Consider the following 20,428-nt stretch of genomic DNA (forward strand, 5'->3'; position numbering starts at 1 on the left):
TTAAGACACAACCTAATCTTGTAGATTGAATCATGCCTAATTAACATAACTGCCTCTAATCCTGCCTCATTAACATCATAAAAAAAAAAAAAAACATAGAGCTAGTATTTACAACATACAGGAAAATCACATCAGATAACAAAATGGTGCACAATCACACAATACTGGGAATCATGGCTTTTTTGGGGGGACACGATTCAGTCCATGACATACTCCCACAAAGATTAGAGCCTAGGAAACTCTATGCGGCAGTTCTTTGTTATGTAGAGTCACTGTAAGTCAGAATCAACTTGACAGCACACAACAGCACAATACATAACGAATACACACACATTGCTGTTGTTATTAGCTGCCATTGAGTTAATTCCAACTTATGGCGACCCTATGCATTTTATAGTCATTGCTTATATATATGGCTGAATATAAACAAGCTAACTGCGTAACAGAAACTCAACACAATTTCCTTGATTCTGCTTAGCGAACACTTTAAGCCAATCTGGATTGTAATGCCATATTCATTGACAATTTTGAAGAGTAGCTTCTTCATACTAAAAAAAAAAAAAAAAAAATCCACTGCCATAGAGTCGATTCTGACTCACAGCAACCCTATAGGACAGAACAGAACTGCCCCATAGGGTCTCTGAGGCTGTAATCTTTATGGAAGCAGACTGCCCCATCTTTCTCCCACAGAGCAGCTGGTGGTTCAAACTACCAACTTCCTGATTAGTGGCTGAGCACCTAACCGCTGTACCGCCAGTGTTCCCTCTTCCTAATATAAATTGCTGATTTAAAGACTGATAAGTACTGCTCATATAAACCTGGAAAAATTTACATTCCCCCTTCAAAACTTACTGTTCCGAATAAAAACATGACCTTACCTAATAAAACAAGAGCGAACCATAGCAAGCAAGCTTCAGATTAGCAGTAAGCAATGTTCAATCAAATCAGCTACCATCAGCAGACCTCTCCCTCTGCGAAACAGTTTAGCTGCCAGGTCTCAGATTACTATGAACTTTAGAAGCTGGTAGGGAGAGCTCAGGTAGAATCCACAGAATTCTGCTGAATTTCCTACCTTGATGGGTGGCAAGAAGCTTCCAAATTCAATACTCAATCTCAATTTTCATCCTCATGCTACGGGTTTCTGAAACAGATTAACTGACAGTTCATTTTTACATTAAAATCATCACATTATCTACCAAACAAAGCTCTCCTATGTGTAGAACTGAGTGGGAAGGAGAAACGGCATTAATGACACCAAGAAGGACCAGAGAAACCCCGGAAGGGTTAATTTCCAAGGACAAGGGTTTTGGCTGGAAAACTGCAGGATTTTAAGTAAATCCTACTGGTGACACTTTCCTTTAAATCAATGTACAAGAATTTGTGGGCTGGGTTTGGCCACTTGAGGGCACACTAACCACACTAAACTACACAGACCTCACTTACAATAAATAGCCTCCAGAATAATCCCCAGGCTGAGCGTTTTATTGTACTGGAAGTGTACAAAAAGTTTTAAAATTGACTTTTCCCTGTTGCCCTCTCTCTTCTTAGGGCATATCTTTGAAAACCCTAGTATTTGTAAATTCTTCCTGGTTCCCTTTGATATGGATGTAAATCTTTTTAAAGGCCTCTTGCCAGCATTACAATGTAGCCATCCTATCTCCCCGTCACCAAGGATGTTCAGCCCAGGCACCTGGATCCAAACAGTAACTACTTGTTTGGCAATGGAAATAGGAGAAGTTTCATTTTTCTTTCAGATAAAGACAGTTAACTAGTACAGATGGCCACCCTAATTTAGGGTGAACTGTGAAAGTCTGTATAGCAAACGGTGCTGTCAAGTCCTGTTACATGTGGACAAATTACCATTGCTCTTGAATTATGTAACGGTGAGTATCTGCTCAGCTATGTAACATGAGTGGGGCTTCTTTCAGCCATTGTAATCTCATTAGCAGATTACCTGTGATTCATATCAAAGTCTGGTCAAACGCTTATTCAATAATAGAACTGTTTTCTCTCTTTTCTACATTTGTGGGAAGATTTCCTAGGTTTCATTTTTTATTCTTAATTTTTCCCCAACATAAATTTAGAGAACATTCTACACCCTGTACTTGGCTGGGCCATCTCACTGCCACTTTCCCTGCCTTGATGGCAAAATAATGGCATTTTTCTGACAAGAGCCTCCTAGGGGCCAAAAATGCCGGATTCTCATATGTAATTGCCTTTGTGACACCTCTATTTGGATTATTCCAAAGATACTTTATATAAAACTGTACTCACACCCTCCTATCTCAGATGCACAAGCCAGAATGCTAAAATTTGGCCTTGACACCTGCCTCTCCCTTCTTACCCCACACCCAACCTATCACCTATAAACCCTGTTGAGCCTACCTCCTAAATATCCCTTAAATCCATCAATCTCTCTCCACCAAGGAGCCAGAGAATGACCTTTGATACACAGATCTGATCACGTTACTCCCTTGTCTGAAACTCTTCAAAGCTACCACCATTCTTAGGATAATGCCCCAAATCCTTGCCATGGCCTTTGAGGCCTGCATGGTCAGAACCCTGCCTGCCTCTCTAATCTCATCACCAGTTCGCTCGCGCCCTCTCTGTCTGCTAGTCCCAGCTGGCCTTCTGGTCCTGCACCAGACTCCCTTGGGCCGCAGGACTTCACGCACATGCATCTGGAACGCTGTCTTCACCTTGGTAACTTCTACTCATCCTTCGGCTTTCAGCTTAAGTATCACTTCCTCAGGAAGCCATCCCAGAACAGAGTGAGTCCCCTTATTACACATACACGGTCACAACTCCCTGGGCTTCTCCTTCAAGGCTTTAACTGTATACTTGCATAAGCTCCCTGAGGACAGAGAACACGTCTATTTGCTTACTACTATATCCTCAGTGGAAACCCTGGTGGCATAGTGGTTAAGAGCTACGACTGCTAACCAAAAGGTCGGCAGTTCGAATCCATCTGGCACTCCTTGGAAACCCTACGGGGCAGTTCTACTCTGCCTTTAGGGTTGCCGTGAGTCGGAATCGACTCAACAGTGATGGGTTTTTTAATATTCTTAGTAGAGCCTGGGTGGCACAGTGGTTAAGAACTTGGCTGCTAACCAAAAGTTTGGCAGTTCAAACCCACCAGCTGCTCCTTGGAAACCCCATGGGACAGTTCCACTCTGTCCTATAGGGTGGCTATGAGTCCCCAGCAGCGTCCAACGCTTATTAGATGCCAGATAAACACATATTGAAAAATAACATTGATAAAACAAGGCAGATAAGGCATTAACTAAAGTACACGCATGATGGAGGGAAAGTGAGCGGGTCTTACACATGCTTGTATCCTAGGTGGCTGACACAGGACCTGGGCCACAGTTGGGCCAAAAATGTTTGCTACGTCAATTTGCAAACCAGAGGCAAACAGGATGAAATATAGTGTTGGCACTCCATGTCTACTTAGCTTTGCAGTACAAATTACCAAACATCATTAAGTCTCACATGTAGGTATTTATCCCTCTTCTCACCTCCAACCCCCTCCTATGGCAACCACATGTCTAACCACATGTTTAAAGACACGAGGCTGGGCTCCAAGACAGATCTGAAAAATAGGTCCGTTCAGAGAAGCAAATAAACCAAGACTGGGCAACAGCATTGCTGTCAGGATAGAACAGGACTGCTACCTGCATTTTGAATCTGGCTTCTCAACATCCTCTGCCCTTTGGCCAGTGAGCTTTCTTTCAGTAATTGCAAGATACCAAAAAAAAAAAAACCTGTTGCCATCGAGTCAATTTCAACTCATAGCGACTCCACAGGACAGAGTAAAACTGCCCCATAGGGTTTCCAAGGAGTGGCTGGTGGAGTCAAACTGCCAACCTTTAGGTTAGCAGCCAAATGCTTAACCACTGCTTCACACATGCCTTTCCCTCTCCCTGGAAGCTCTTCTTCCATCTCTTTGCCCAGTTTAACTCCAACTCGGTCCTTCAGGTCTCAGCTAAATATCATTTCCTCAAAAAGCCTTCCCTGTCTCTCTGCACTCCTTCTCCCTGCCAAGTTACCCCATTAAATATCTCAAAGCACCCTCTATCCAGTTCTCCACAGCATGTATCACAACTATAATTATTATTCATTTTGTAATTATTTATTTATTGTCTACTCCCTTGCAAGACTTAGAAGCAACTTGAGGACAGGGGCTGAGCCAATTTTGGTCATCATTTTATCCCCAGCACATAGAACACTGCTGGAACATAGGAGGTGTTCAATAAATACCTAAGTGAATGAATGAGTGGATGAACTATATAGATAAGCATTGGGTTTGGATGACATGGAATTGGCTCTACCCTTATTAGCTATGTGCCTTTGAACAAATTTCTTACCACCTGTCCTGGACTGAATTGTGTCGCCCAAAAATATCTATCAGCTTGGCTAGACCATGACTCCCTTGTATGATTGTCTACCATTTTATCCTCTGATGTGATTTCCCTATATGTTGTAAATCCTGTCACTATGATGTAATAAAATGGATTAGCAACAATTATACCAATGAAGTTTACAAGATTATGTAGTTATCTTAAGCCAATCTCTTCTGAGATACAAGAGAGGGGTGAGCAGAGAGACATGGGAACCTCATACCACCAAGAAAGCAGCGCCAGGAGTAGAGCACATCCTTTGGACCTGGGGTTCCTGTGCTGAGATGCTCCCAGACCAAGGGAAGACTGCTGACAAGGACCTGCCTCCAGAGCTGACAGAGAAAGCCTTCCCTTGGAGCTGGCACCCTGAATTCAGACTTCTAACCCATTGGACTGTGAGAGAATAAACTTCTCTTTGTTAAAACCATTCACTTGTGGTATTTCTGTTATAGCAGCACTATATGACTAAGACACCATTTCTGAGCCCACTTCTTTCCCTATAAAGGAAGATAACAGTCCCCACTTTACAAGGTTATTGTAATGACTGAATAATCCCGTAAGGTACTTATAGCAAAATGCCTGGCACATAACAAATACTCAATGAATATTCACTATTATTAAAAAATGGAGTAAAAGGGAGTATGTGTGTTAGGGACGGCACATTTCATGCCCTCTTGGTTAGAGCACAAACATAGCTCCCTTCAGGCAAACACACTGTTGCAAATTTGAATAAAACGAACATTTTAAGTACACTACAGGAATTTATTATATACAGTAACCCTGAGGCAGATCTGTTCATAAAGTCAAGGATCTTTCTGAATGTAAAATAACCATATGCTTTAATTTGTCTGGTTTGCACATTCTCGTGTGCAGTACCGGCTTCTCTCAAAGCGAAGCACATCAGGAATCCGTGACTTCAAGGCAGCAGGGTTCCAGGACTGAGCTTCAAAATCTACAGCACCTCAGTCCAGCCATCCTGCCCTTGGCCCAGGACATTCAGATAAAGCAACAGGCTTTTGCCTTTAACACCAATGTCCTTCCCTCCCAATAGGAAGCTCCATGCCTCACTGATAAATGCACCCTTTGCTCCTGTGTTCCCTACCACCCCAGTGTCATTCTCCCTCTCCTGGTGCACTCTACAATCCCTAATACACCCCCTTTAACTACTTTGTTCCTCCCTTAGATTTTCCAATGTTGGACACGTTGTTTCACCTCTGAGCCTCAATTTCTTCATCTGTAAAACTGGAACTAAAACAGTACTTCCCTCTTAGATAGTTAATATTTATCAAATCACAGTGTATACCATAAAATTAGCATATGGTAACTATTGTTTTGGGGTCCCTGGGTGGGGCAGTTAACGAGCTTAGTAGCTAACCCAAAGGTTGGATGCTCGAGTCTGCCCAGAGGCACCATGGATGAAAGGTATAGCGATCTGGCTGAAAACCCTATGGAGCACAGCTCTACTCTGACACGCATGGAGTCACCATGAGTCGGAATAGACTCAACAGCAACTTGTTTGGTTGGTAACCATTGTTTTAGTATTTCCACCAGATCCCAATCAATTCTACAACTCAGCAGGTACAGGGAGAGGGGGACACTACAACAAAGATCCTTTCCAAGGATGTGTTTTTTCAGAACCTGAAAATAGAAGAACTCCCTTCTCCACCTCCCCCATTAGGTTATGTATTAGAATAAAATGTATGATATCAAAGAGTCTCCAAATGTCGCAAAGGAAAAAAAGAATTGTAACAAGTGGTCCTCTGTCTCCTAAAAAGCTGAACTCAGCAAAACACAACTTATTTCCATTTTTACGATTCCTTCATTTAAAGCAAACCCTGATAGTGCTACATAAGCTTTAGTCAACTGCTAACCTGAAATCCTCACCATGTTGCTTTTCAGGGTAGCAGAATGTCATCCTGGGAAATCCCAGAAAAAATGAGCACTGTCAGTCTTACTGGAAACCCTGGTGGCATAGTGGTTAAGAGCCATGGCTGCTATCCAAGAGGTCAGCAGTTTCGAATCCACCAGGCACTCCTTGGAAACTCTATGGGGCAGTTCTACTCTGTCCCATAGGGCTGCTCTGAGTCGGAACCGACTTGACAGCAATGAGTTTGGTTTTTTCGTCAGTCTTACTGGTCACCCCTCCCCAAGGTCAAATCATGACCCTACCGCTTCCTTCCATCTCCACTCCCATCATAAGCCTCAGAAGAAATATCTTAGGAAAAAGCTGGTGACTCTTGTATGCTGGAAAGTCATGTCATGGAATGGCTTCAGATTGCCCTTCAAAGTTCCTCTTCAACAAGGACCTTTTCGAAATCAGTCCCTGTACTAGCATGAACATAGGTTTTGCAGGGAGGCCTGGGTCTAAGAGCCTGCCTCCTCCACTTAGGTGCTGTGTGTAATCTCAGCCTCACTAACCTCTTCTGAAAAAATATGGTGATGCAACCCACTTTATTGTGGTGAGGAGAAGAAAAATACCTAAAACAGCCATTCCAGCGGGTGCTCAAAAGTTTGTTTCCCTCTCTTCCCTTCTGAGAAACTGAATCTTTTTGCTAATCCTAACTCTTTAATCACCAAACTAAATATCCCTTTTACCATCTGTGACTTCCTCCATGCCTGCTGGGAAATGTAAAAAGCACTTCCTGGCAATTCCACTAAGAGTAACAATTATTATGCTCATTAAACATAATTAAAAAAACCCCACATTAAACATATATATGAAGTTATTTCAAAAATATCATCTGAATACTCGTATCACCATACCAAAAGTTTGGGAACTCAAAAAGGTACCGTCTACTAAGTACCTACTCTGTGTCAGACACTGAGTACCTTCCATGCTCAATCTCCTTTATGCTTCGTAACAACCTTATGAATAGGAGTATTATGCCCGGAGTTACAGCTGAGGAAACAGGCGATAAGAGTTTAAGACATTTGCCCAAAGTCGAACACCTGAAAGTGGTTGAGCAAGGATTTGAAGAGTAAGATATCTAAAACAGCCATTCCCCCGGTGCTTAAAAAAGCCATTACCCTCTCTGCCCTTCTGAAAAATGGGATCTCTTTTGCTAACTCTAACCGTGGCGCTAGGCTAAGGCGCCCTCAGCCTCTGGCGCTGGCCCGTGATGACACCACCTGCGCACGTACCGGACTCCCCACCCGCCCTTGCAGAATCAGGGACATAAACTGGCAACAAGTGAAGACCATTCGGAGCGCGGTGTCCTTTCACATATATCAGCCTCTCCGAGCCGTGGGCGGGACACCTATTTCCAATCCCGGAAACACAGTGACACGCGCGGTCTCGGCAACCAGGTGGCAGAGCCATGACTCTAATGTATGCACGTGCCTGGGCGGAGTCCTCCTCGGGAAAACCCGCGGCCGCCTCGACCTCCCATCCGCCCCACCGACAGAGTCCGGGCGCCGAAGGTCCGGGAAGCCAGCCTGGGGGCCCGGTCATCCCTTGGGGTCCGCAGCCTCCTCTCGGGCTCTACACCCGGCTCTCTGCCCTCACCCGAGTCTGGACACCTCCGCGCGCTTCCGCTCTGGGCCAGACGCTGTCCCCTTCTCCACCGAGGTTCCTTCCTCTCCAGACCTACCTGGCTGCGGGAGAGTGCGTAGGCAACTTCATCCTCCCGCCTCGGAAGTGACGTAAGCCCCCTCGCACGGGTCCGTCCAATCCCAGAGAGGTAGACTGTGCGTGTACGTCGGGCGAGCGCCTCTCAAAGCGCAAGGTCGGAGCGGGATCCTCCTGCCAAAGTTCCTGTCCTTCGTCGTCCGGGGGAAAACTTGGAAGCTTGTGGTTTGGGTTCCGCGCACTCTCGGGAAAGAACTAAGTTGGAGTATTTATGCTACAATTATCAAGACTCATTATAAAGCAATAGTAATTAAAACTGTGTAATATTGGCTCAAAGAGAGACAAACAGATCAGTGGAAGAGAAAGACCAGAAATAGACCCACACGTATGTGGTCAGTTTTTTTTTTTTTTTTTTTTTTTGCCTCCCCAAAAGAGCCGCTGTACTGCTATGAGAAAAGTTCTTGTCAATAAATAGTGGTAGATCAATTGAATGTCGTTTGGGGAAAAATGGACCTTGCCTTCTACTTCATAAAAAAATCAACTCTAGACGAATCGTACACCTAAATGTGAAAGGTACAACTTCTAGAAGATAAGATAGCAAAACACTGTCATGACCATGGAATAGGAAAATACTTTTTAGCAGGAGAGGAAAACTAGGAAGCGTAAAAGAAAAGACTGATAAATGGGGCGTTGTTAAATTTACGGTGTAGAGAGGCACCGATAAGGGAGTGAAAAGACAAGCAATAGAATGAAGAAGATACCTGCAATACATATATCTTTTGGATACATTCATGACTTTTATTCAGAGTCACTAAGAGTCAGAATCCACTTGACGGCAATGGATTTGGTTTTGTTTATGTAAATAATTCTTATAAACAATAAGAAAAAGAAAAGGCCTGAAATGGTAGAAGAGCAAGCATGGAAAGAGAATAGTGAGAGACAAACTTGGGAGAATTATCTTTGTTCAAAAACCAAAAGATGGCAAAAGTGTATAAGTTGAAAAATCTCCCAGTTCACCCTTCTTCCCCTCCTCCCAGGTAACGGTGCTATTAGCTGTGTGTGTCCTTCCACAGCGATCTGACGCATAAACAAGTACTTATGTATATATCCAGCATCCACTCCTACCCCTGGCTTTGTTGCACAAACAGTAGCTTACTGTAACAGTGCTCTGTACCTTGCTTTTATTCACTTTAGTCAATTAATATATTGTGGAAGCCCTTTCAGATATCCACAAAATCTGGAAAAATAGGGGAATTTTTGTTTTTACCTAAATGCTAGTTACATTTCCAAATAGTATGTTCAAAATGTTTTCCTCTGCCATTTTCACAGAAGTTTTTTTTACCCTCCTGGCATATCTCCACTCTTCTGTAAAATCTAGATAGCTGTTTGTCAGTTAAGAAAGTGTAGTATCTTGGTAACAACCTATGGGTTAAAGGACCTAGTTTTACCCCAAGTAAGGTGGAGCCTGGTGGCACAGTGGTTAAAGGTCTCAGCTGCTAACCAAAAGGTTGACAGTCGCTCTGTGGGAGAAAGTTGTAGCAGTCTGCATCCATAAAGTTTTACAGCCTTGGAAGCATCGTGGTGCGGTTCTACTCTGTCTTATAGGGTCACTATAAGTCTATGACTATGAGTCAGAATTGACTCGACAGCAATGGCATTTTGGGGTTTTATCCCAGACTAGGTACTTGAAAAGCTGACAACCTGGAAACACCAACAGGCACAGGAAAAAAAAAAAAAAAGCCCAGAGAAAATTCTGCTCTCCCTAGCCAAAGGATAAGGAAGGGGGCAGCCTAGGAGACAAAATTTTTAGATAATAATGACTCTAAAATCAAAACCAAACCGATTGCCATCAAGTCAATTCCAACTCACCTGCCCCACAGGGTTTCCAAGGAGTGGCTGGTGGATTTGAACTGCTGACCTTTTGGCTAGTAGCCTGAGCTCTTAACCACTGCACAACCAGGCCTGCAATAATGGTTCTACTCCAACCCAAACCACAGAAAAAACTGCAGCCCCACCCCCACCTCTGCCAACAAAGGCCAAATGGACAGCCTTGACTTCCAGCCATGGTAGCCTTGTAAAGAGGCACCTCCCCCTCCCACACACATCACTGGTGTGGTGTCAGAGGCTGTTATGGATTGAACTGTGTCCCCCAAAAATATGTGCTGTAAATCCTAACCTTTATGCCTGTGGTTGTAATCCCATTTTGGAATGGGTTGTCTTTTTTATGTTAATGAAACAGGATTAGTGGAAGGTGTATTTTGAATCAGTCTCTTTTGAGATATAAAAGAGATTAAATGCAAACTAGCAAGGGGAGCTGGATGAAGACACTTGCCCAGCCACATGAAGACTGCCCAGGAGCAGAAGTTCAGAAGAGACAAGGACCTTCCTCCAGAGCTGACAGAGAAAGCCTTCCCCCAAAGCCGGAGCCCTGAATTAAGACTTCTAGACTTCTAAACTGTGAGAAAATAAATTTCTGTTTGTTGAAGCCACCCACTTGTGGTATTTCTGTTATAACAGCACTAGGTAATAAGACAGAGGCCTAATGGGGAACTGGGATTTTCATCCCACTTAAGGATGAGACTTAAGGAGACGTCCATCCCACAGTGTATCAATGGAAACCACAAGATATCAGTGGAAACCACATGGGGAAGCTGGACTTCCACTCTCAATTAATGATAAGGAGGCACCCGTCCTCTGCTTCCCTGGGGTGGTATAAGAGGAGGCCAGGTGGAGAGTCAGGACTGCTACCACCAATCATTAGCAACAAGGTGACCCTCCACCCATTGTGTCAATGGAGGCCATGTAGGAAACAATAAGTAGGCATTCTTCACCGTCCCAGCCAAGGTGGTATCAGAGGAGATTTACCGGGGAGCCTGAACTTCCCCCCACCACACCCAACAATAATCAGGAGTCTGTCCAGGTGTCAATGAAGGCCAAGTAAAGAACTGGACTTCCACGCTACCTGTCAGTAATGAGAAGTTACCTGCCCTTCCTCTGTCAGAAGGAGTCTGCTAAAGCAAAAGATTTAAATAAGATCCAGTCTTGTAACACCCCAGAGTCCAGGTTTCCATCAAAAAGCACACATCATACCAAGAAACAGGAAGATCTAAAGTTGAAGAGAAAAGGCAATCAACAGAGGGCAACACCAAGATGACACAGATGTTAGAATTATCTGACAAGGATTTTAAAGCAGCCATTATAAAAATGCTTCAATGAGAAATCACAAACACACATGAAATAAATGAAAAAACAGGAAGTCTCAGCAAGGAAATAGAAAACAAAAAGACTTGTTAGGTGCCGTCGAGTTGGTTCTGACTCATAGCGACCCTGTGCACAACAGAACGAAACACTGCCTGGTCCTGTGCCATCCTTACAATCGTTATGCTTGAGCTCATTGTTGCAGCCACTGTGTCAATCCACCTCATTGAGGGTCTTCCTCTTTTCCGCTGACCCTGTACTCTGCCAACCATGATGTCCTTCTCCAGGGACTCATCCCTCTTGACAACATGTCCAAAGTATGTAAGACACAGTCTCGCCATCCTTGCATCTAAGGAGCATTCTGGTTGTACTTCTTCCAAGACAGATTTGTTCATTCTTTTGGCAGTCCATGGTATATTCAATATTCTTCGCCAATACCACAATTCAAAGGCATCAATTCTTCTTTGGTCTTCCTTATTCATTGTCCAGCTTTCATGAATATGATGTGATTGAAAATACCATGGCTTGGGTCAGGTGCACCTTAGTCTTCAGGGTGACATCTTTGCTCTTTGACACTTTGAAGAGGTCCTTTGCAGCAGATTTGCCCAATGCAATGTGTCTTTTGATTTCTTGACTGCTGCTTTCTTGGCTGTTGATTGTGGATCCAAGGAAAATGAAATCCTTGACATCTTCAATCTTTTCTCTGTTTATCATGATGTTGCTTATTGGTCCAGTTGTGAGGATTTTTGTTTTCTTTATGTTGAGGTGTAATCCATACTGAAGGCTGTGGTCTTTGATCTTCATCAGTAAGTGCTTCAAGTCCTCTTCACTTTCAGCAAGCAAGGTTGTGTCATCTGCATAACGCAGGTTGTTAATGAGTCTTCCTTCAATCCTGATGCCCCGTTCTTCTTCATATAGTCCAGCTTCTCAGATTATTTGTTCAGCATACAGATTAAATAGGTATGGTGAAAGAATACAACCCTGATGCACACCTTTCCTGACTTTAAATCAATCAGTATCCTCTTGTTCTGTCCGAACAACTGCCTCTCGATCCATGTAAAGCTTCCTCATGAACACAATTAAGTGTTCTGGAATTCCCATTCTTCACAGTGTTATTCATAGTTTGTTATGATCCACACAGTCGAATGTCTTTGCATAGTCAATAAAACGCAGGTAAACATCCTTCTGGTATTCTCTGCTTTCAGCCAGGATCCATCTAACATCAGCAATGATATCCCTGGTTCCACGTCCTCTTCTGAAACCAGCCTGAATTTCTGGCAGTTTCCTGTCGATATACTGCTGCAGCCGTTTTTGAATGATCTTCAGCAAAATTTTGCTTGCGTGTGATATTAACAATATTGTTCTATAATTTCCACATTCGGTTGGATCACCTTTCTTGGGAATAGGCATAAATATGGATCTCTTCCAGTCAGTTGGCCAGGAAGCTGTCTTCCATATTTCTTGGCATAGATGAGTGAGTACCTCCAGCACTGCATTGAACACAAGTGACTGCAGACCAGACAAGTTGTGGAATGACATCAAGGACATCATCTATGAAGAAAGCAAGAGGTCACTGAAAAGACAGGAAAGAAAGAAAACACCAAGAGGGATGTCAGAGGAGACTCTGAAACTTGTTCTTGAGCATCGAGAAGCTAGAGCAAAAGGAAGAATTGATGAAGTAAAAGAACTGAACAGAAGATATTAAAGGGCCTCTCGAGAAGATAAAGTAAAGTATTATAATGACGTGTGCAAAGAACTGGAGACGGAAAACCAAAAGGGAGGAACGCGCTTGGAGTTTCTCAAGCTGAAAGAACTGAAGAAAAAAATTCAAGCCTCAAGTTGCAATAGTGAAGGATTCCATGGGGAAAATATTAAATGGCGCAGGAACCATCAAAAGAAGATGGAAGGAATACACAGAGTCATTATACCGAAAAGAATTCGTCGATATTCAACCATTTCAAGAGGTCGCATATGATCAGGAACCGATGGTACTGAAGGAAGAAGTCCAAGCTGCTCTGAAGGCATTGGCGAAAAACAAGGCTCCAGCAACTGATGGAATTGAATAAAAAGACTACCAAATATATATTTTTATTTATTTTCTTTTCTGTATGTTTTCAATTTTATGTGGTAAAACATATATAACAAAAATTTTGCCATTATAACCATTCTCAAGTGTACATTAATTATATTTTCCATGTTGTACGATAACAGCCACGATCCATTTCCAAATATTTTACATCACCCCAAACTCAATACCTCTTAAGTGACAACTCCCCATTACCCTCCCCAAGCCCCTGATAACCACTAATCTACTTTCTGTCTGTATGCCTTTGCCTGTTCTACACATTTCACAGAAAAGGTGTCATATAATACAGTGTTTGTCTTTCGTGTCTGACTTATTTTGCTCAGCATAATGTTTTCAAGGTTCATCCATGTGGTAGTGTGTACCAGAACTTCAGTTCTCTTTTTGGCTAAGTAATACTCCACTGTATGTATCAGCTCCTGATCATATGCTACCTCCTGAAATGGATGAATGTTGACCAATTCTTTTTGGTACAGTGACTCTGTGTATTCCTTCCAACTTCTTTTGATGCTTCCTGCATCATGTAATATTTTCCCCCTTATAAAAAAAAAATTGCTGTCGAGTCGATTCTGACTCATAGTGACCCTATAGGACAGAGTAGAACAGCCCCATAGGGTTTCCAAGAAGCTCCTGGTGGATTCGAACTGCTGACCTTTTGGTTAGCAGCCATAGCACTGAATCACTACGCCACCAGGGTTTCCATAGAATCCTTCATTTTCCCCATAGAATCTTTCAATATTGCAACTTGAGGCTTGAATTTTTCTTCACACCTTTCAGCTTGAGAAATGTCCAGTGTGCTCTTTCGTTTTGGTTTTCTAACTCCAGGTCTTTGCACATTTCATTATAATACTTTGTCTTCTTAAGCAGCCCTTTGAAATCTTCTGTTCAGCTATTTTACTTCATCATTTCTTCCATTTGCTTTAGCTGTTTGACGAACAACAGCATAATGTTTTAGAGTCTCTTCTGACATCCATTTTGGTCTTTTCTTTCTTTCCTGTCTTTTTAATGACCTTTCTTCGTGTGTGATTTCCTTGATGTCATTCCACAACTCTTCTGGTCTTTGGCCATTAGTGTTCAATGCCTCAAATCTATTCTTCAGATGGTCTCTAAATTAGGTGGCGTATACTCAAGGCCATACTTTGACTCTTATGGACCGGTCCCAGTTTTCTTCAGCTTCAATTTGAACTTGCATATGAGCAATTGATGGTCTGTTCCGCAGTTGGCCCTTGGCCTTGTTCTGACCAATGATATTGAGCTTTTCCATCGTCTCTTTCCACAAATGTAGTCAAATTGGTTCCTGTGTATTCCCTCCAGTGAGGCCCATGTGTATAGTCGCCATTTATGTTGTTGAAAAAAGGTATTTGCAATGAATAAGTCATTGATTTTGCAAAATTCTACCATGTGATCTCTGGCATCATTTCTATCACCAAGGTCATATTTTCCAACTACCGATCCTTCTTGTTCCCAACTTTCAAATTCCAATCACCAGTAATTATCAACACATCCTGATTGCATGCTTGATCAATTTCAGACTGAAGAATTTTTTTTATTGTGCTTTAAGTGAAAGTTTACAAATCAAGTCATTCTCTCATTCAAAAACATACACACCTTGCTATGTAACCCTAGCTGCTCTCCCCCAATGAGACAGCACATTCCTCCCCTCCACCCTGTATTCACTGTGTGCATTCAGCCAGCTCCTGTCCCCCTCTGTCTTTTTATCTCCCCTCCAGACAGGAGCTGCACACATAGTCTCATGTGTCTAGTTGAGCCCAGAAGCTCACTCCTCACCAATATCATTTTCTGTCTTATATAGCCCACTCTAACCCCTGTCTGAATAGTTGGCTTTGGGAGTGGTTCCAGTCTTGGGCTAACAGAGGATCCAGGAACCAGGACCTCCGGGATCCCTCCAGCCTCAGTCAGACCATTCAGTCTCGTCTTTTTTTATGAGAACTTGAGGTCTGCATTCCACTGTTCTCCCACTCCATCAGGAATTCTCTGTTGTGTTGCCTGTCACGGCAGTCATTGGTGGTAGCCAGGCACCATCTAGTTCTTCTCGTCTCAAACTGATGTAGCCTCTGGTTTATGTAGTCCTTTCTGTCTCTTGGGCTTATATTTACCTTGTCAGACAGCAGAATTTTGTAAAAATCTTCAATTTCTTCATCTTTGGCTTTAGTGGTTGGTGCATAAATTTGAATAATAGTCGTATTAACTGGTCTTCCTTGTTGTTGTTATTGTTAGGTATTGTCAAGTTGGTTCCAACTCATAGTGACCTTATGTACAGTAGAACAAAACGCTGCCTGGTCCTGCACCATCCTCACAATCTTTGTTATGCTTAATCCTATTGCTGCAGCCACTGTGTCAATCCATCCTGTTGAGGGTCTTCATCTTTTTCACTGACCCTCTACTTTACCAAGCATGATGTCCTTCTCCAGGGACTGATCCTTCGTGATAACACATCCAAAGTATGTGAGACGAAGTCTCGCCATCCTTGCTTCTGATGAGCATCATGGCTGTACTTCTTCCAAGAAAGATTTGTTCATTCTTCTGGCAGTCCACAGTATATTCAATATCCTTCACCAATACCATAGTTCAAAGGCATCAATTCTTCTTCAGTCTCCTTATTCATTGTCTAGCTTTCACATACATATGAGGTGACTGAGAACACCATGGCTTGAGTCAGGCGTACCTTAGCCTTGAAGTGACATCTTTGTTTTTTAACACTTTAAAGAGGTCTTTTGCAGCAGATTTGCACAATGCAATATGTTGATTTTTTTTTTTTTTTTATGTTCCCTGAGACCATGGTCCCCACAGCCCTCAGCCCACCAATTAGGTCCCTCAGGGAGTTTGATTGTGTCTGTAGAGATTACATGGCCTTGCCTTGGACAAGGTGTGCTGGCTTCCCCAGTATCTTGTACTGTCTTGCCCTTCACCAAAGTTACCACTTACCTATTTATTGTTTGATTTCTTGACTGCTGCTTCCATGGGCACTGATTGTGGAGCCAAGTAAAATGAAATCCTTTACAACTTCAGTCTGTTCTCTGTCATCATGTTGCTTATTGGTCCAGTTTTAAGGATTTTTTTTTTTAATGTTGAGGTGTTATCTATGTTGAAGGCTGTAGTCTTTGATCTTCAACAGTAAGTGCTTCAAGTTCTCTTCACTTTCAGCAAGGAATGTTGTGTCATCTGCATATCGCAAGTTGTTAATGAGTCTTCCTCCAATCCTAATGCCACATTCTTCATACAGTTCATCTTCTTGGATTATTTGCTCAGCATACAGATCGAATAAGTATAGTGAAAGTATACAGCCATGACACACACCTTTCCTGACTTTAAACCATGCATTATCCCCTTGCTTTGTTTGAACGACTTCCTCTTGATCTGTGTACAGATTCCTCATGAGCACAATTAAGTGTTATGGAATTCCCATTCTTCACAATGTAATCCATAATTTCCTATGTGTGGATCATAACAAATTATGGATAACATTGGGAAGAATGGGTCTTCTTTGTAGGCGTATGGGTATTATCCCATCACTGGCAGTACTGTACTTCAGGACAGATCTTGAAATGTTCTTTCTGATGAGGAATGCAACACCGTCTGACTTCAAGCTGTCATTCCCATCATACTAGACTATACGATTATCTGGTTCATAATAGCCAGTACCAGTCCATTTCAGCTCACTATTGTCTAGGGAACTGATGTTTATGCGTTCCATTTCATCTTTGACGATTTCTCATTTTCTTAGATTCATGCTTTGTACATTCCATATTCTGATTATTAATGGATATTTGCAGCTATTTCTTCTCATTTTGAGTTGTGCCATATCAGCAAATGAAGGTCCTGAAAGCTTGACTTCATCCATTTCATTAAGGTTGACTCAACTTTGAGGAGGCAACTCTGCCCTAGTCATCTTTTGAGTGCCTTCCAACCTGAGGGGCTCATCTTCCGGCACTATATCAAACAACTTTCTGCTGCTATTCACGAGGTTGTCACTGGCTACTTTGTAGGCCACCAGGTCTTTCTTCCCAGTCTGTCTTAGTCTGGAAGCTCAGCTGAACCTGTCTACCATGGATGACACTGCTGGTATTTAATACCAGTGGCATAGCTTCCAGCATCCCAGCAACATGCAAGCCCCCACAGTATAACAAATTGACAGATGCATGGGGGACAAACTGATGGATGCGTGTGAAGGAGTAGGTCCAAGCTTCACTGAAGATGTTGGCGAAAAACAAGGCTCCAAGATTTGACAGAATATCAGCTGAGATGTTTCAACAAACAGATGCAAGTCTAGAAGTGCTCACTCACCTATGCCAAGAAATCTGTAAGACAGCTACCTGGCCAACTGACTGGAAGAGATCCATATTTATGCCTATTCCCAAGAAAGGTGATCTAACCAAGTCTGGAAATTATCACACAGTATCATTAATATCACACACAAGTTAAATTTTGCTGAAGATCGTTCAAAAGTGGCTGCAGCATTGCATTGACAGGGAACTGCGAGAAGTTCAAGCCTGACTCAGAAGAGGACATGGAATGGGGGATATGATGTCTGATGGATCCTGGCTGAAAGCAGGGAATACCAGAAAGATGTTTACCTGTGTTTTATTGACTATGCAAAGGCATTTGACTGTGTGGATCATAACAAATTATGGATAACACTGCAAAGAATGGGAATTCCACAAGTTTTTTTTTAACAGAAAGTTCATTTTAATACACATACACACACACAAGGACATATTCTCAGAACAAAGGACATCATTTAAATTGCATAAAATTTGCTACAAGAAAAAAGCAATACATTGTTGTTACTATTCGTATGTTTTCCTGGATAGGTGTAAACTTTGTAAAGAGACTGACCTTGGTCTGAAGACTGGCATTTGAAACTACTTGTATAGGTGATCTTTTGGTTATTAAAATATTGTTCATCTAAGGATTTCAGCTGCTGCTCTAGTATCTCTATGGTTTTCACAGGGAGCTAGAGTTGACATGATTTTGATAAGTAAGGAAATAGAGGTAAAGAGAGGTTATGTGTTACTGCTCTTTTTTTAAATTGTGCTTTAAGTGAAAGTTGACAATTCAAGTCAGTTTCTCATACAAAGACTTACATACAAATTGTTATATGACCCTAGTTACTCTCCCTATAATGTGATAGCACACTCCTCCTCTCCACCCTGTATTTCCCATGTCCTTTCAACCAGATCCTGTCCCCCTCTGCCTTCTCATCTTGCCTCTGGACAGGAGCTGCCCACTTAGTCTCATGTGTCTACCTAAGCTAAGAAGCACACTCCTCACCAGTATCATTTTATGTCTTATAGTCCAGTCTGATCTTTGTCTCAAGAGTTGGCTTTGGGAATGGTTTTAGTTTGGGGCTAACAGAGAATCTGGGAGCCATGTCCTCTGCAGTCCCTCGTGTCAGTCAGACCATTAAGTCTGATCTTTTTACTAGAATTTGAGTTCTGCACCCCACTTTTCTCCTGCTCCATCAGGGACTCTCTGTTGTGTTCCCTGTCAGGGCAGTCACTGGTGGTAGCCAGGCACCATCTAGTTCTTCTGGTCTCAGGCTGATGGTGTCTCTGATTTATGTTGCCCTTTCTGTCTCTTGGGCTCATATTTTCCTTGTGTCTTTGCTGTTCTTCATTCTCCTTTGCTCCAGGTGGGTTGGGACCAATTGATGCACCTTAGATGGCCACTTGCTAGCTTTTAAGAACCCAGACAACTCACCAAAGTGGGATAAAGAACATTTTCTTAATAAACTTTGTTATGCCAATTGACCTAGATGTCCCCCAAAACCATGATCCCCAGGCCCCCGATTCTGCTACTCTGTCCCTCGAAGTGTTTAGTTGTATTCAGGAAACTTCCTAGATTTTGGTTTAGTCCAGTTGTGCTGACTTCCCCTGTATTGTGTGTCATTCTTCCCTTCACGTAAAATAGAAATTCCAGGACACTTACCTGTGCTCATGAGGAACCTGTACATAGATCAAGAGGCAGTTGCTCAAACAGAACAAGGGGATACCGTGCAGTTTAAAGTCAGGAAAGTTGTGTGTCAGGATTGTATCCTTTCACCATACTTATTCAATCTGTATGCTGAGCAAATAATCTGAGAAGCTGGACTCTATGAAGAAGAACACAGCATCAGGATTGGAGGAAGACTCATTAACACCCTGCGTTATGCAGATGACACAACCTTGCTTGCTAAAAGTGAAGAGGACTTGAAGCACTGATGAAGATCAAAGACCACAGCCTTCAGTATGGATTACACCTCAACGTAAAACAAAAATCCTTACGACTGGACCAATAAACAACATAATGCTAAATGGAGAAAAGATTGAAGTTGTCAAGGATTTCTTTTTACTTGGATCCACAATCAACACCAATGGAAGCAGCAGTCAAGAAATCAAAAGATGTATTGCATTGGGTAAATCTGCTGCAAAGGACCTCTTTAAAGTGTTGAAAAGCAAAGATGTCCCTTTGAAGACTAAGGTGTGCCTGACCCAGCCCGTGGTATTTTCAATCGCATCTTATGCATGTGAAAGCTGGACAATGAATAAGGAAGACTGAAGAAGAACTGATGCTTTTGAATTATGGTACTGGCAAAAAATATTGAATATACTATGGACTGCGAAAAAAGCAAACAAATCTATCTTGGAAGAAGAACAGCCAGAATGGTCCTTTGAAGCAAGGATGTCAAGACTTTGTCTCACATACTTTGGAGGGATCAGTCCCTGGAGAAGGACTTCATGCTTAGTAGAGGGTCAGTGAAAAAGACCAAAACTCTTGATGAGAGGAAATGACACTGTGACTGCTACATTGGGCTCAAGCATAGCAACAGTTGTGAAGATGGCACAGGACTGGGCAGTGTTTATTGCAGTTGTACACAGAGTACACATACATATGATTTGGAACCGACTTGATGGCACCTGACAACAGCAACAACTGTATGTACAGACTAAAAATAGACTACGTTCTGTTTATTCATTCATCTGTTGATGGACACTTGGATTGTTTCCATGTTTTGGCTATTATAAATAATGCTAGGATGAATATTGGTGTACAAGTATATGTTTCAGTCCCTGCTTTCAAATACTCAGAATATATACCTAGAAGTGGAAACCCTGGTAGCATAGTGGTTAAGTGCCGCAGCTGCTAACTGCAGTTCGAATCCACCAGGCGCTCCTTGGA

At 42.5% G+C, this 20,428-nt stretch overlaps 1 protein-coding gene across 3 annotated transcripts in view; it reads right to left on the reverse strand.

Moving 5' to 3' along the window:
- The window catches only part of DHRS7B (dehydrogenase/reductase 7B), a 39,034-nt gene extending 30,997 nt beyond the window's left edge, over positions 1-8,037 (reverse strand). Inside the window, exon 1 of one of the 3 annotated variants that reach the window (XM_049874791.1) lies at positions 7,991-8,037. In XM_049874791.1, the coding sequence (XP_049730748.1) occupies positions 7,991-8,022 (32 nt within the window). In that variant the 5' untranslated portion in view covers positions 8,023-8,037. The other 2 variants (XM_049874794.1, XM_049874792.1) reach the window with 2 other exon arrangements.
- Between the last annotated feature and the right edge of the window lie 12,391 nt (positions 8,038-20,428).

Source organism: Elephas maximus, chromosome 2 (genome assembly GCF_024166365.1).
Source record: "Elephas maximus indicus isolate mEleMax1 chromosome 2, mEleMax1 primary haplotype, whole genome shotgun sequence".
Lineage (NCBI taxonomy): Eukaryota > Metazoa > Chordata > Mammalia > Proboscidea > Elephantidae > Elephas > Elephas maximus.